At 45.0% G+C, this 17,454-nt stretch overlaps 1 protein-coding gene across 9 annotated transcripts in view; it reads right to left on the minus strand.

Moving 5' to 3' along the window:
• Nucleotides 1–17,454, minus strand: part of LOC139263173 (long-chain-fatty-acid--CoA ligase 1-like) — a 232,975-nt gene that overhangs the window by 33,314 nt on the left and 182,207 nt on the right. For all 9 annotated transcript variants that reach the window (XM_070878863.1, XM_070878919.1, XM_070878909.1 and 6 more), the window contains one exon: nt 4,753–4,848. In XM_070878863.1, coding sequence (XP_070734964.1) covers nt 4,753–4,848 — 96 coding nt within the window. The remainder of the gene's footprint in view (nt 1–4,752; nt 4,849–17,454) is intronic.

Below are 17,454 nucleotides of genomic sequence, written 5' to 3' on the forward strand. Positions count from 1 at the left end.
GGGGGGGCGGGGGTGGAGGTCAAGGGATTGGGGATCATGGCACAGGAGAGAGTGACAATGGACTGGGTTTGAGGAGAGGGAGACAGGGGACTGGGGGTCAGGGAATAGGGTGGGTGCGTAGTGCAGCATTTCCTGCAGAGCCAGGAGCAGCCGCAGTAGCAATGTGGTGAGCAGGAGCAGCCTGTGACAGAAGCAGCCAGTAAAGGGGTGAGTGAAACCTGGGGAAAACAGTGCAAGATTCTTTCCATGGGTGGATAAATGGGAAACAGGAAGGCGGAGACCAAGGGTTCTCACTAAAAGAACCATGGGGGAAGGGAGAAGAGTTCTTGAACTGAGGCCTATTAGACCATGGGATGCTTCACCACAAGTGGTTATTGAGGTAGAGATTAAAACAAGGGAATGGAATAAGTATTTGAATATAAAAGGATCTGGGAAGAATGTGGTTACAGGCATGAGTACCAGCACTGGGGCCGAATTTCTATCATTCTATAAAAACTCTCATCAAGATCAAGTGGTTTACAAATGTTGGTGCTGAGCTGAGTTTAGGATGATTCGCCCTGTGAGAAACATAGAAATTTACAGCGCAGAAGGAGGCCATTTCGGCCCATCATCTCCGCGCCGGCCGACAAAGAGCCACGCGGCCCTTGGTCAATGCCCCAAACACAGAGTCCGCTGTCCCTTTGTGTAATCTCTTGGTTTGGTTCAGTTCAGTCTGTGCTGGCCAGATTTGACATGCGAGGTCCAAGTACAGATCGACTCTGACTGAGGTTCCCAGTTCAGTGTTGTCACCTTCACACAGAACCAGAGTCCGTACCAGACTCCAGGGAGATAGATAGGGAGATGATGGGCCCGTTAAAAGTACCACTGACTGGGGAGCCTGACCACACATGTGCAGAGCAGTGGGATTCTGGCAGTAGTTACAGGGTAAATATCAGCAAGTTATGGAATTACTACTAGTTATAGGTAGGATAGCAGAGCATTACACCTATTACTACCAGTTACATATAGACTGTTAGCAAGTTATTGTGTTCGCGAGTTGATTGTGAAGGGAATCCGACTGTTACCAGTACTACTATTACTGGTAGGACCAAAGATCCTCCCACCTCTGGTTTCCCCAGAGAATCCTTCCCCCACCGTCATTATCATATCATAGGCAGTCCCTCAAAGCGAGGATGACTTGTTTCCACACCAAAAAGGAATGAGTTCACAGGTGTTTCAATGAAGGACCTAATATTCCAGATCCCAAACTTCATCTTGGAGGGTGGAAGATGCCTGTGCTTGGATTTTTTTTAAACATGTGGTGGCCGTTTCACACCAGCCACCACACGGGCTTGACAGAGCTAGGTCTTGGTCCAGTGGCAAGGATTAACCAAGTCAACTGGAGACCAACTCTGCTGCCCCTGGGTCCTCACCTCTTCTGGGCCCCAGACTCACGCCTCTCCTGAGCCTCGGTCACTTCCTTCTACAAGCTCTTGCTGCTCCTTCGCCCCTTCTGCTGTGCCTGCCCGCACTGCAATCAGCGGCCTGACTTCACAGCCGTCGCCCTCCTGCAGTGGTATACCGCCACACACTGCTCCCTCTGATGGTCTTGCAGGCCGGAACCGTGCTGATTGCCGGGCCACCGTACGCTGCTCCCTCTAATGCAGCCTTTCAATCACAGCAAAAGTCCAATCCGCCCTTTCTTGCTTGCTGGTCCTTCCTCAGCGATTCGACTCCACGGCCCCATGCTTGACGGAAGCATGAGAGATTCAGGTTGAAGTTGAAGTCCGTCGGGTTGGAGAAGCGAGACTTCGCTCTCAGTCCTTATCCTCGAGGGGTGGGCAAACGTGTCTTCACGTAGGATGAGAGAGAACCGTATAAAGATATCCGAACGCACATCAGAAATGTGTTGGTGGACCTCTCCAATTGAGCCATCATCTGCTGCAGTGTGTCAGACACCATCACCAGTACTTGTACATGTTTTATTCTCTACAATAAAACGTGTGTCAGACAGTGGCTCAGTGGTAGCACTCTCGCCTCTGAGTCAGAAGGTTGTGGATTCAAGTCCCACTCCAGAGACTTGAGCACAAAAATATGAGTTAACATTCCAGTGCAGTACTGAGGGATTGCTGCATTGTCAGAGGTGCCGTCTTTCTGATGAGACGTTAAACCGAGGCCCTGCTCTCTCTCAGGATGACGTAAAAGAACTATTTGAAAGAAGAGCAGGGGAGTTATCGCCGGTGTCCTGGCCAATATGCATGCCAACCTTCAATGACCGATGTACCATGACACCCAGATCTCGTTGCACCTCCCCTTTTCCAAATCTATCACCATTCAGATAATAGTCTATGTCTCTGTTTTTACACCAAAGTGGATAACCTCACATTTATCCACATTATACTTCATCTGCCATGCATTTGCCCACTCACCTAACCTGACCAAGTCACTCTGCAGCCTCATAGCATCTTCCTCGCAGCTCACACGGTCACCCAACTTAGTGTCATCCGCAAATTTGGATACTACATTTAATCCCCTCGTCTAAATCATTAATATACAATGTAAACAGCTGAGGCCCCAGCACAGAACCTTGCGGTACCCCACTAGTCACTGCCTGCCATTCTGAAAAGTACCCATTTACTCCTACTCTTTGCTTCCTGTCTGACAACCAGTTCTCAATCCACGTCAGCACACTTCCCCCTATCCCATGTACTTTAACTTTGCACATTAATGTCTTGTGTGGGACCTTGTCGAAAGCCTTCTGAAAGTCCAAATACACCACATCAACTGGTTCTCCCTTGTCCACTCTACTGGAAACATCCTCAAAAAATTCCAGAAGATTTGTCAAGCATGATTTCCCTTTCACAAATCCATGCTGACTTGGACCTATCATGTCACCTCTTTCCAAATGCGCTGCTATGACATCCTTAATAATTGATTCCATCAATTTCCCCACTACTGATGTCAGGCTGATCTGTCGATAAGTCCCTGTTTTCTCTCTCCCTCCTTTTTTAAAAAGTGGGGTTACATTGGCGACACTCCACTCCATAGGAACTGATCCAGAGTCTATGGAATGTTGGAAAATGACTGTCAATGCATCCGCTATTTCCAAGGCCACCTCCTTAAGTACTCTGGGATGCAGTCCATCAGGCCCTGGGGATTTATCGGCCTTCAATCCCATCAACTTCCCCAACACAATTTCCCGACTAATAAGGATTTCCCTCAGTTCCTCCTTCTTACTAGACCCTCTGACCCCTTTTATATCCGGAAGGTTGTTTGTGTCCTCCTTAGTGAATACCGAACCAAAGTACTTGTTCAATTGGTCTGCCATTTCTTTGTTCCCAGTTATGACTTCCCCTGATTCTGACTGCAGGGGACCTACGTTTGTCTTTACTAACCTTTTTCTCTTTACATATCTATAGAAGTTTTTGCAGTCCGTCTTAATGTTGGTTAAGACGGTTATGGTTAAGAATGATTAAAAAAAGAGGGGGAAATCACAGATGCAGCCTTGAAGCACATCCCAAGAGATTGTGTAGGTACAGGAGAAGAAAGCGTTTGAGGAAACATGGGTCCTGAAATTCCACAGGGGCTCCACTGAGTTTCGACCCTTTCTTTGGGGGAACCGCCAGAATCACAGGGGGAGACAGAGAACCCCTGCAGAATTTCAGGACCTCAATTGGTACAGATGGGAATGGAATCAGGAGGGAGCAGTGGAGGAGAATGGAGTGGTCAACAGACCAAGCCCTCAAATCTGTCACCAAGCTCATGGTCTACAGGGCTGTAGTAATACCGCTCTCCTGTATGGCTCAGAGACACAGACCATGTACAGTACACACCTCGAGTCGCTGGAAAAATACCAACGATTTCTCCGCAGGATCCTACAAATCCCCTGGGAGGATAGACGCACCAACGTTAGCGTTCTTGTCCAAGCCAACATCCCCAGCAGTGAAGCACTGACCACACTTGATCAGCTCCACTGGGCAGGCCTCATTGTTCGCATGCCAGTCACGAGACTCCCAAAGCAAGCGCTCTACTCGGAACTCCTTCACGGCAAACGAGCCAAAGTGGGTAGAGGGAACGTTACAAGGACATCCTCAAAGCCTCCCTGATAAAGTGCAACATCCCCACCGACATCTGGGCGTCCTTGGCCAAAGACCGCCCTAAGTGGAGGAAGTGCATCCGGGAGGGCGCTGAGTACCTCGAGTCTCATCGCCGAGAGCATGCAGAAATCAAGCGCAGACAGCGGAAAGAGCGTGCGGCAAACCAGTCCCTCCCATCCACCCTTTCCCTCAACGACTGCCTGTCCCACCTGTGACAGGGACAGTGGTTCTCATATTGGAATGTTCAGCCACCTAAAGACTCATTTTTAGAGTGGAAGCAAGTCTTCCTCGATTCCGAGGGACTGCCTATGATGATGAAGAAGAAGGAGGAAATGTCAAGATTGAGGAACCATGGTTGTTGTCAAAGAATACATCGTTAGTAGCTTTGGAAAGGGTGTTATGGACTGCAGGAACTTGGAAATGGAAGTGAGATTGATTTGGGAAGAAAGCTGGAGTAGTCGAGACAGAGGCACCAGCTGCTGAATGGAGAGACTGCTCCCGACATTGCTACTTCCTCGCAGCACTGACTAATGCCACTCAAGAACCTGACCTATGGCCGTGCATTTAAAACAAATTGGATGGCAGACGTAGGAAAGCAGATAAACTAATTTCCCTTTTGTACAAGCGACAAATTAGTAACATTTAAATACGAACAGAAATTAAAAATGCAGCTTACCTGACAACCTACGGCTGCCCTGATAAAAGTAAGCACAGTCTCGGATACAGGAGCAGCTCCGGTTATCATAAATTTTATCTTGCCACCAAGACTATCCTGTAAGCAGAAAGTGGATTGATAACTAGATAATTGAAAAAAGCCAAATACCAAGCATTGAACTTTAATATTTCTTCAAGATTCATTAAAGCAGAGGAGCATTTTTTTTTTTAATTATACATTTTTAAAAAAAACCAAAGGGCCAATTTCCCTTTTCTATGCAGCAAGTGAGCTCCCACTTCCAGGGCACAACTCAAGAGGAAAAAGAGACAAAGATCTATCACACTGGTTTTCACCCTTTGAGCTCCACATGTCTTTTGCAAAGACATGCCTGGGTATGGGCGGTACACTTAAATTGAATCTTAACGACACGTTTAGTCCGTAAAATAAAAAAAACACCTCCGGCCTCATTTTCTTTGGTCTCCCAAGGTGCCGTGGGAAGGGGTGAAGGTGCTGAGGGTGATTACGGAGTGGTCTAGGGTGTTGTGATGAATTAATAACAGATAGAAATTAATAGGTTTGATCTAATAGCCATTACAGAGACGTGGTTGCAAAGTAACCAAGGTTGGAAACTAAATATTCCAGGATACTTAACTTTTAGCAGAGATAAGCAAAATGGAAAATGAGGAGGGGTAGCCCTGATAACAAAGGAGGGGACAAAGACAGTAGTGAGAAAGGATCTTAGCTCGGAAAATCAAGAAGGAGAATCAGTGTGGGTGGAGTTAAGAAACAACAAGGGGCAGAAAACATTGGTGGGAGTTGTTTATAGGACCCCAAACAGTGGTTGTAATGTAGGGCACAGTATAAATCAGGACATTAAAGGTGCATGTAACAAAGGTAATACAATAATCGTGGGGGAATTTAATCTACATTGAGACGGGGCAAACCGAATTTGCTGTAATAGTGTGGAGGACAAATTCATGGAATGTATACAAAATGGTATTCTACATCAGTATGTTGAGGAACCAATTAAGAGAACAGGCTATTTTAGATCTAGTATTGTGCAATGCAAAAGGGTTAATTAATAACCTTGTAGTCTTTAGGTAAGAGTGACGATAATTGGATAGAATTTTATATTGAGTTTGAAAGTGATTTAGTTAAATTCGAAACACGGGTCTTAAATCGAAACAAAGTAAACCACGTAGGTATGAGGGACGAGTTGGCGAATGTAAATTGGGAAATTACGTTAAAAGGTATGATAGCGGACAAGCAATGGCAGAAGAATGAGAGGTGATCATATCGAAATGTGTAAGATTATGAGGGGGCTTGACAAGGTGGATGCAGAGAGGATGTTTCCACTGATAGGAGAGACTAGAACTAGGAGGCATAATCTTAGAATAAGGGGCCGCCCATTTAAAACTGAGATGAGGAGGAATTTCTTCTCTGAGGGTTGTAAATCTGTGGAATTCAGTGCCTCGCAGAGCTGTGGAAGCTGGGTCATTGAATAAATTTAAGACAGAGATGGACAGTTCCTTAACTGATAATGGAATAAGGGTGAGCGGGCATGGAAGTGGACCTGAGTGCATGATCGGATCAGCCATGATCCTATTGAATGGCAGAGCAGGCTCGAGGAGCCGTATGGCCTATTACTGTTCCTATTTCTTATGTTGTTATGTTCTTTGAAAGAATACATAATTTACAACAAACCTTTAAAGCACAAAAACCCCACAGGAAAAGGGGCCCAACCGTGCCTAACAAGAGAAGTTAAAGACTTCTATTAGATCAGCCAGATAGGGAATGGAAGGCCAACAGGAAGAGAAGTGCAAGGAAGGTTAGTGCAGGGGTCCCCTGCGGTCATCCCCCTGCAAAACAGATACACCGCTTTGAGTACTGTTGAGGGGGATGACTCATCAGGGGAGGGCAGCAGCAGCCAAGTTCATGGCACCGTGGCTGCCACTGCTGCACAGGAGGGCAGGAAAAAGAGTGGGAGAGCGATAGTGATAGGGGATTCAATTGTAAGGGGAATAGATAGGCGTTTCTGCGGCCGCAACCGAGACTCCAGGATGGTATGTTCCCTCCCTGGTGCAAGGGTCAAGGATGTCTCGGAGCAGGTGCAGGATATTCTGAAACGGGAGGGTGAACAGCCAGTTGTCGTGGTGCACATTGGTACCAACGATATAGGTTAAAAAAAGGGATGAGGTGCTACGAGAAGAATTTAATGAGCTAAGAGCTAAATTAAAAAGTAGGACCTCAAAAGTAGTAATCTCGGGATTGCTACCAGTGCCACGTGCTAGTCGGAATAGGAATCGCAGGATAGCTCAGATGAATACTTGGCTTGAGCAGTGGTGCAGCAGGGAGGGATTCAAATTCCTGGGTCATTGGAACCGGTTCTGGGGGAGGTGGGACCAGTACAAACCGGACACTCAGCACCTGGGCAGGCCCGGAACCAATGCCCGAGGGGGAGTGTTTGCTAGTGCTGTTGGGGAGGAGTTAAACTGTTATGGCAGGGGGATGGGAACCAGTGCAGGGAGACAGAGAAACAAAATGGAGACAGAAGCAAAAGACAGAAAGGAGATGAGGAAAAGTGGAGGGCAGAGAAACCCAAGGCAAAAAACAAAAAGGGCCACTGTACAGCAATATTCTAAAGGGTCAAAGTGTAATAAAAAGGCAAGCATGAAAGCTCGGTGCCTCAATGCGAGGAGTATTCGGAACCCAGGAGAGGGCTCTGAGCTAGTTAGAGTGGGTGAGAGCTCAGATGAACAGGACCCCAAGAAAGAATGCAAAAGGCAGGAGGCAACAGAGCAGAGTAGCACTGGGGTAAGTGAAAACCACAAGGTGATAGGAAGGGACAATATGTATGAATATGAAGGGGCTGCAGGAGGGGTCAAAACTAAAAATCATGGTTTAAAAACTAGTATTAAAACACTCTACCTAAACGCACGCAGCATTCAAAATAAAGTAAATGAGTTGACGGCACAAATCATTACAAATGGGTATGATTTGGTGGACATTACAGAAACGTGGTTGCAGGGTGGCCAAGACTGGGAATTAAACATACAGGGGTATCTTACAATTCGGAAAGATAGACAAGGGAAAGGAGGTGGGGTAGCTCTGTTAATAAAGGATGATATCAGGGCAGTTGTGAGAGACGATATTGGCTCTAATGGTTGAACCACTGTGGGTGGAGATTAAAGATGGTAAGGGGAAAAGTCACTGGTGGGCGTAGTTTATAGGCCCCTAAATAATAACTTCACGGTGGGGCGGACAATAATCAAGGGAATAATGGAGGCATGTGAAAAAGGAACGGCAGTAATCATGGGGGATTTTAACCTACATATCGATTGGTCAAATCAAATCGCACGGGGTAGCCTGGAGGAGGAATTCATAGAATGTATACGGGATTGTTTCTTAGAACAGTATGTTACAGAACCTCCAAGGGAGCAAGCTATTTTAGATCTGGTCCTGTGTAATGAGACAGGAATAATAAACGATCTTCTAGTAAAAAATCCTCTCTGAATGAGTGATCACAATATGGTTGAATTTATAATACAGATTGAGGGTGAGGAAGTAGTGTCTCAAACGAGCGTACTATGCTTAAACAAAGGGGACTACAGTGGGATGAGGGCAGAGTTGGCTAAAGTAGACTGGAATCACAGACTAAACGGAGGCACAATTGAGGAACAGTGGAGGACTTTTAAGGAACTCTTTCATAGTGCTCAACAAAAATATATTCCAGTGAAAAAGGGTGGTAAGAGAAGGGATAACCAGCTGTGGATAACCAAGGAAATAAAGGAGAGTATCAAATTAAAAACCAATGCGTATAAGGTGGCCATAGTGAGAAACTAGAAGATTGGGAAAATTTTAAACGATAGCAAAGAATGACTAAGAAAGCAATAAAGAAAGGAAAGAAAGTAAACTTGCAAAGAACATAAAAACAGATAGTAAAAGTTTTTACCGATTTATAAAACGGAAAAGAGTGACTAAAGTAAATGTTGGTCCCTTAGAAGATGAGAAGGGGGATTTAATAATGGGAAATGTGGAAATGGCTGAGACCTTAAACAATTATTTTGTTTCGGTCTTCACAGTGGAAGACACAAAAAACCATGCCAAAGATTGCTGGTCACGGGAATGTGGGAAGGGAGGACCTTGAGATAATCACTATCACTAGTGGGGTAGTGCTGGACAGGCTAATGGATCTCAAGGTAGACAAGTCCCCTGGTCCTGATGAAATGCATCCCAGGGTATTAAAAGAGATGGCGGAAGTTATAGCAGATGCATTCGTTATAATCTACCAAAATTCTCTGGATTCTGGGGAGGTACCAGCGGATTGGAAAGCAGCTAATGTAACGCCTCTGTTTAAAAACGGGGGCAGACAAAAGGCAGGTAACTATAGGCCGGTTAGTTTAACACCTGTAGTGGGGAAAATGCTTGAAGCTATCATTAAGGAAGAAATAGCGGGACATCTAGATAGGAATAGTGCAATCAAGCAGACACAACATGGATTCATGAAGGGGAAATCATGTTTAACTAATTTACTGGAATTCTTTGAGGATATAACGTGCATGGTGGATAGAGGTGTACCGATGGATGTGGTGTATTTAGATTTCCAAAAGGCATTCGATAAGGTGCCACACAAAAGGTTACTGCAGAAGATAAAGGCACGCGGAGTCAGAGGAAATCTATTAGCATGAATCGAGAATTGGCTAGCTAACAGAAAGCAGAGAGTCGGGATAAATAGGTCCTTTTCGGGTTGGAAATCGGTGGTTAGTGGTGTGCCACAGGGATTGGTGCTGGGACCACAACTGTTTACAATATACATAGATGACCTGGAAGAGGGGACAGAGTGCAGTGTAACAAAATTTGCAGATGACACAAAGATTAGTGGGAAAGCGGGTTGTGTAGAGGACACAGAGAGGCTGCAAAGATATTTAGATAGGTTAAGCGAATGGGCTAAGGTTTGGCAGATGGAATACAATGTTGGAAAATGTGAGGTCATCCACCTTGGAAAAAAAAAACAGTAAAAGGGAATATTATTTGAATGGGGAGAAATTACAACATGCTGCGGTGCAGAGGGACCTGGGGTTCTTGTGCATGAATCCCAAAAAGTTAGTTTGCAGGTGCAGCAGGTAATCAGGAAGGCGAATGGAATGTTGGCCTTCATTGCGAGAGGGATGGAGTACAAAAGCAGGGAGGTCCTGCTGTAACTGCACAGGGTATTGGTGAGGTCGCACCTGGAGTACTGCATGCAGTTTTGGTCACCTTACTTAAGGAAGGATAAACTGGCTTTGGAGGGGGTACAGAGATGATTCGCTAGGCTGATTCCGAAGATGAGGGGGATACCTTATGATGATAGATTGAGTAGACTGGGTCTTTACTCGTTGGAGTTCAGAAGGATGAGTGGTGATCTTATAGAAACATTTAAAATAATGAAAGTGATAGACAAGATAGAGGCAGAGAGGTTGTTTCCACTGGTCGGGGAGACTAGAAGTAGGGGGCACAGCCTCAAAATACGGGGGAGCCAATTTAAAACCGAGTTGAGAAGGAATTTCTTCTCCCAGAGGATTGTGAACCTGTGGAATTCTCTGCCCAAGGAAGCAGTTGAGGCTAGCTCATTGAATGTACTCAAATCACAGATAGATAGATTTGTAACCAATAAGGGAATTAAGGGTTATGGGGAGCGGGCGGGTAAGTGGAGCTGAGTCCACGGCCAGATCAGCCATGATCTTGTTGAATGGCGGAGCAGGCTCGAGGGGCTAGATGGCCTACTCCTGTTCCTAATTCTTATGTTATCAAAGGAAGAGGCTTATAATGTTGCTAAAAAGAGCAGTAAGCCTGAGCATTGGGAGGATTTTAGAATTCAGCAAAGGAGGACCAAGAAATTGATCAAGGGAAAAGAGTAAACTAGCAGATATAAAAACAGACGGTAAAAGCTTCTATAGGTATGTAAAAAGGAAAACATAGAAACATAGAAAATAGGTGGAGTAGGCCATTCAGCCCTTCGAGCCTGCACCACATTCAATAAGATCACGGCTGACCCTCAGTACCCCTTTCCTGCTTTCTCTCCATACTCCTTGATCCCTTTAGCCCTAAGGGCCATATCTAACTCCCTCTTAAATATATCCAATGAACTGGCATCAACAACTCTCTGCAGCAGGGAATTCCACAGGTTAACAACTCTCTGAGTGAAGAAGTTTCTCCTTATCTCAGTCCTAAATGGCTTACCCCTTATCCTTAGACTATGTTCCCTGGTTCTGGACATCCCCAACATCGGGAACCTTCTTCCTGCATCTAACCTGTCCAGTCCCGTCAGAATTTTATATGTTTCTATGAGATCCCCTCTCATCCTTCCAGACTCCAATGAATACAGGCCCAGTCGATCCAGTTTCTCCTCATATGTCAGTCCTACCATCCCAGGAATCAGTCTGGTGAACCTTCGCTGCACTCCCTCAATAGCAAGAACATTCTTCCTCAGATTAAGAGACCAAAACTGAACACAATATTCCAGGTGAGGCCTCACTAACATAGAAACATAGAAAATAGGTGCAGGAGTAGGCCATTCAGCCCTTCTAGCCTGCACTGCCATTCAATGTGTTCATGGCTGAACAGCCCTGTACAACTGCAGTAAGACCTCCCTGCTCCTATACTCAAATCCCCTAGCTATGAAGGCCAACATACCATTTGCCTTCTTCACCGCCTGCTATACCTGTATGCCAACTTTCAATGACTGACGTACCATGACATCCAGGTCTCGTTGCACCTCCACTTTTCCTAATCTGCTGCCATTCAGATAATATTCTGCCTGCGTGCTTTTGCCACCAAAGTGGATAACCTCACATTTATCCACATTATACTGCATCTGCCATACATTTCCCCACTCACCTAACCTGTCCAAGTCACCCTGCAGCCTCCTCACAGCTCACACCGCCACCCAGCTTAGTGTCATCTGCAAACTTGGAGATATTACACTCAATTCCCTCATCCAAATCATTAATGTATATTGTAAATAGCTGGGGTCCCAGCTCTGAGCCCTGCGGCACCCCACTACTCACTGCCTGCCATTCTGAAAAGGACCCGTTTTTCCCGACTCACTGCTTCCTGTCTGCCAACCAGTTCTCTACCCATATTACCCCCAATATCATGTGCTTTAATTTTGCACACCAATCTCTTGTGTGGGACCTTGTCAAAAGCCTTTTGAAAGTCCAAATACACCACATCCACTGGTTCTCCCTTGTCCACTTTCCTAGTTACATCCTCAAAAAATTCTGGAAGCTTTGTCAAGAATGATTTCCCTTCCATAAATCCATGCTGACTTGGACCAATCCTGTCACTGCTTTCTGAGTGCGTTGCTATTACATTTTTAATAATTGATTCCAACATTTTCCCCACCACCAATGTCAGGCTAATTCTCTGTTTTCTCTCTCCCTCCTTTCTTAAAAGGTGGTGTTACATTAGCTACCCTCCAGTCCATAGGAACTGATCCAGAGTCAATAGACTGTTGGAAAATGATCACCAAAGCATCCACTATTTCTAGGGCTTCATCCTTAAGTACTCAGGGATGCAGACTATCAGGCCCCAGGAATTTATTGGCCTTCAATCCCATCAATTTCCCTAATGCAATTTCCCGCCTAATAAGGATTTCCTTCAGTTCCTCCTTCTCACTAGACCCTTGGTCCCCTAGTATTTCCGGAAGGCTATTTGTGTCTTCCTTGGTGAAGACAGAACCGAAGTATTTGTTTAACTGGTCCGCCATTTCTTTGTTCCCCATTATAAATTCAGCTGAATCTGACTGCAAGGGACCTATGTTTGTCTTCACTAATCTTTATCTCTTCACATATCTATAGAAGCTTTTGCAGTCAGTTTTTATGTTCCCAGCAAGCTTCCTCTCATACTCTATTTTCCCACTCCTAATTAAACCCTTTGTCCTCCTCTGCTGTATTATAAAATTCTCCCAGTCCTCAGGTTTGCTGCTTTTTCTGGCCAATGTATATGCAACACTATCCTTAATTTCCCTTGTTAGCCGTGGTTAAGCCACCTTCCCCGTTTTAATTTTTACTCTAGAAAGGGATGTACAATTGTTGAAGTTCATCCATGTGATCTTTAAATGTTTGCCATTGCCTATCCACCATCAACCCTTTAAGTATATCTCGCCAGTCTATACTCGCCAATTCACGTCCCATACAATCGAAGTTACCTTTCCTTAAGTTCAGGACCCTAGTCTCTGAATTAACTGTGTCGCTCTCCATCTTAATAAAGAATTCTACCATATTATGGTCACTCTTCCCCAAGGGTCCTTGCACAACAAGATTGCTAATTAGTCCTTTCTCATTACACATCACCCAGTCTAGGATGGCCAGCCCTCTAGTTGGTTCCTCAACATATTGGTCTAGAAAACCATCCCAAATACACTCCAAGAAACCCTCCTCCACCGTATTGCTACCAGTTTGGTTAGCCCAATCAATATGTAGATTAAAGTCGCCCATGATAACTGCTGTACCTTTATTGCATGCATCCCTAATTTCTTGTTTGATGCTGTCCCCAACCTCTCTACTACTGTTTGGTGGTCTGTACACATCTCCCACCAGCGTTTTCTGCCCTTTGGTATTCCGTAGCACCATTCATACCGATTCCACATCATCCTAGCTAATGTCCCTCCTTACTATTGCATTAATTTCCTCTTTAACCAGCAACTCTAACCCACCTCCTTTTCCTTTCTGTCTATCCTTCCTAAATGTTGAATAACCCTGGATGTTGAGTTCCCAGCCTTGGTCAGCCTGGAGCCATGTCTCCATGATGCCAATTACATCATATCCGTTAACTGCTATCTGCGCAGTTAATTCGTCCACTTTATTACAAATAATCCTCGCATTGAGGCACAGAGCCTTCAGGCTTGTCTTTTTAACACACTTTGTCCCTTTAGAATTTTGCTGTAATGTGGCCCTTTTTGCTTTTTGCCTTGGGTTTCTCTGCCCTCCACTTTTACTTTTCTTCTTGCTATCTTTTGCTTCTGCCCCCATTCTACTTCCCTCTGTCTCCCTGCATAGGTTCCCATCCCCCTGCCATATTAGTTTAACCCCTCCCCAACAGCACTAGCAAACACTCCCTTTATGACATTGGTTCCGGTTCTGCCCAAGTGCAGATCGTCCGGTTTGTACTGGTCCCACCTCCCCCAGAACCGGTTCCAATGTCTCAGGAATTTGAATCCCTCCCTTCTGCACCACTCCTCAAGCCACATATTCATCTGAGCTATCCTGCGATTCCTTCTCTGACTAGCACGTGGCACTGGTAGCAATCCTGAGATTACTACTTTTGAGGTCCTACTTTTAAAATTTAGCTCCTAGCTCCCTAAATTCGTCTTGTTGGACCTCGATGGGGATGTTGCACTTTATCAAGGAGGCTTTGAGGATGTCCTTGAAACCTTTCCTCTGCCCTGGGGCTCGTTTGTTGTGTTGAGTTCCGAGTAGCGCGCTTGCTTTGGGAGTCTCATGTCGGGCCCTGGTGAGACCACACCTGGAATGTTATGTACAGTTTTCGTCTCCTTACCCACTGAAGGATATACTTGCCAGAGGAGTGCAACGAAGGTTCACCAGACTGATGGGGGGAGGATTGTCCTCTGAGGAGAGGTTGAGTAGACTAGGCCTATATTCTCTAGAGTTTAGAAGAATGTGTTGATCTCATTGAAACATACAAAATTCTTACAGGGCTTGACAGTGTAGATGCAGGGAGTCTAGAACCAGGGGTCACAGTCTCAGAATAAGGGGTTGGACATTTAGAACTGAGATGAGGAGAAACGTATTCACTCAGAGGGCTCAAAATTGTCCCACCCCGTTTTTTGGCGAACTCACCAGAGATGCGCCGACTTTGTGGGCTGAAAAGGGCGGCGATAAAATTTTCCCCGATTCTGGCCGCTGTGTTGCCTCTCCCGGGGCTTGGCGCGGCATGGCCAGTCGATTGGGGGATGGAGCTAGGGTCCTGCACCAGAAACAGTGCCGGCAGCTCTGCACATGCGCGTTGGAGTGTGCACGCATGCACAGTAGCTCCTGCCCCCATCCTCTGTGTGCGTGCTGCAGCATGGGAACTGATGCATCCCGCTCTTATCCCGGGCCGAGTGACCCCCCCCGCACAGGCCGGCCCGCTGCCTTCCCGGGCTAGAAGGCCACAACAAACAGGTTGGTGCGGGGCCCAAGCTGGGGCAGTGGGGAGAGTTTTGATCGGGGGGGGGGGGGGGGGGGGGATAACTGTGTAGCCAGTAATTTTAATGAGCTTATTCAAGACTTTCCTTAACCCTGTTGATGAAAATACTTTCCTAACCAAGTTAATAGAAAATACTTTCAAATACATCAAAATCACTTCTTGAACATTAGATTTGGTGGAATAATTTTGCTTGAATTTTCAAAATATTTAAAAGCATAAAACAAACAGTAAATTTCCTGGCTATATGGTATAAAATATTTCTATGATGGTGGGTGAGCTTAGGTGGCTGGGAGAACATTAGAACATAAGAATTCCAAGGAGGTACTTCTATTCTTTATTTGGATATTTTGAAAAAATTATGTAAATATATTTTGTCTCTTTACTTCTTTTATTTTTGTACTTTAAGCTTCCATGAATGCTTCTGTTGTATAGTAAATTAACTTTGTGAAGTTTGTCATATGATGTCCTGTATAGTTGTTTGATCCTATTCACATTCTTTAGTCAAGTCATTAAGTTCTGCTGGCCTCCGATGTACCTACCTGCGCTGATTTCTTAACTCTCCGCAAGGGTTTTCTGTGCGGCCACATACACTGGCCTAAGTTAGTTTGGAGTAACTATTAGCTGTCCAAAGTGGCCAAAACAGTGTAGGTGGCTGGTAATGCCCCCTTTTGAAAAAAACTAAACTAAACTAAAAAAATCCGAACTAACTCACTTACACTGGCACAAATTGATGTACAAAATGGGGATTTTTAAGATACTCCTGAAAAATCAAGTTACTCCAAAAAAAAACGGAGCAACTCCTGAGCCCAGAGGGTGGTGAATCTTTGGAATTCTCTACCCCAGAGGGCTATGGTGGCTCAGTTTTTGAGTATATTCCAGACAGAGATCGATAGATTTTTGGATATTTGGGGAATCAAGGGATATGAGGAAAGTGCAAGGAAGTGGAGTTGAGGTAGAAAATCAGTCATGATAATACTGAATGGCGGAGCAGGCTCGAGGGGCCGAATGGCCGACTCATGCTCCTAATTCTTATGTTTTGCAACCTTACTCCAATATATCCACATTCTTTTAAAACTAGGATCACCAAAATAAAATAATGCACCACATATTTGGATAGATTCAGTGAAGCATCAATGAAATGTAATTTTACAAAGGTCATGTCTGCAATAGAAACATAGAAAATAGGAGCAGTAGTAAGCCATTCGGCCCTTCGAGTCTGCACCACCATTCAATATGATCATGGCTGATCCTCTATCTCAACACTATATTCCCGCTTTTTCTCCACACCCCTTGGTGCCTTTTGTTTCTAGAAATCTATCTATCTCCCTCTTAAGTATATTCAGTGACTTGGCCTCCACAGCCTTCTGTGGTAGAGAATTCCACAGGTTCACCACCCTCTAGAGTGAAAAAATTTCTCCTCATCTCGGTCCTAAATTTCCTACCCCGTATCCTGAGACTGTGACCCCTTGTTCTAGACTTCCCAGCCAGGGGAAACATCCTCCCCGCATTCAGTCTATCCAACCCAGTCAGAATATTATATGTTTCAATGAGATCCCCTCTCATTCTTCTAAACTCTAGTGAATAAAGGCCTGGTCGACCCAATCTCCCCTCATATGACAGTCCTGCCATCCCAGGAATCAGTCTGGTGAATCTTTGCTGCACTCCCTCTATGGCAAGTGTATCCTTTCTTAAGAAAGGAGACCAAAACTGCACACAATACTCCAGGTGCGGTCTCACCAAGGCACTGTATAACTGTAGTAAGACATCCTTGCTCCTGTACTCAAATCCTCTTGCAATGAAGGCCAACATACCATTTGCATTCCTAACTGCTTGCTGCACCTGCATGTTTGCTTTCAATGACTGGTGTACAAGGACACCCAGGTCCCTCTGTACATCGACACTTCCCAAGCCATCACCATTTAAATAATACTTTGTCCTTATGATTTTCCTACCAAAGTGGATAACGTCACATTTATCCACGTTATACTGCATTTGCCATGTGTTTGCCCACTCACTCAACCTATCTAAATCGCCTTGCAGCATCTTTGCATCCTCCTCACAACTCACAATCCCATCTAGTTTTATGTCGTCAGCAAATTTGGAAATATTACATTTGGTTCCCTCATCCAAATCATTTATATATATTGTGAATAGCTGGGGCCCAAGTACTGATCCCTGTGGTACCCCACTAGTCACTGCCCGCCACCCCAAAAAAGACCCGTTTATTCCTACTCTGTTTCCTGTCAGTTAACCAATTTTCAATCCATGCCAATACATTACGCCCAATCCTATGTGTTTTAATTTTGCACACTAATCTCTTATGTGGGACTTTATCAAAGGCCTTCTCAAAATCCAAATATTCTACATCCACTGGTTCTCCTTTATCTATTCTATCAGTTACATCCTCAAAAAACTCCAGTAGGTTTGTCAAACATGATTTTCCTTTCATAAATCCATGTTGACTTTGTTTAATCCCATTGATATTATCTAAGTGTGCCGTTATCACATCCGTTATAATAGACTCCAGCATTTTCC

This window comes from Pristiophorus japonicus, chromosome 1 (assembly GCF_044704955.1).
Source record: "Pristiophorus japonicus isolate sPriJap1 chromosome 1, sPriJap1.hap1, whole genome shotgun sequence".
Lineage (NCBI taxonomy): Eukaryota > Metazoa > Chordata > Chondrichthyes > Pristiophoridae > Pristiophorus > Pristiophorus japonicus.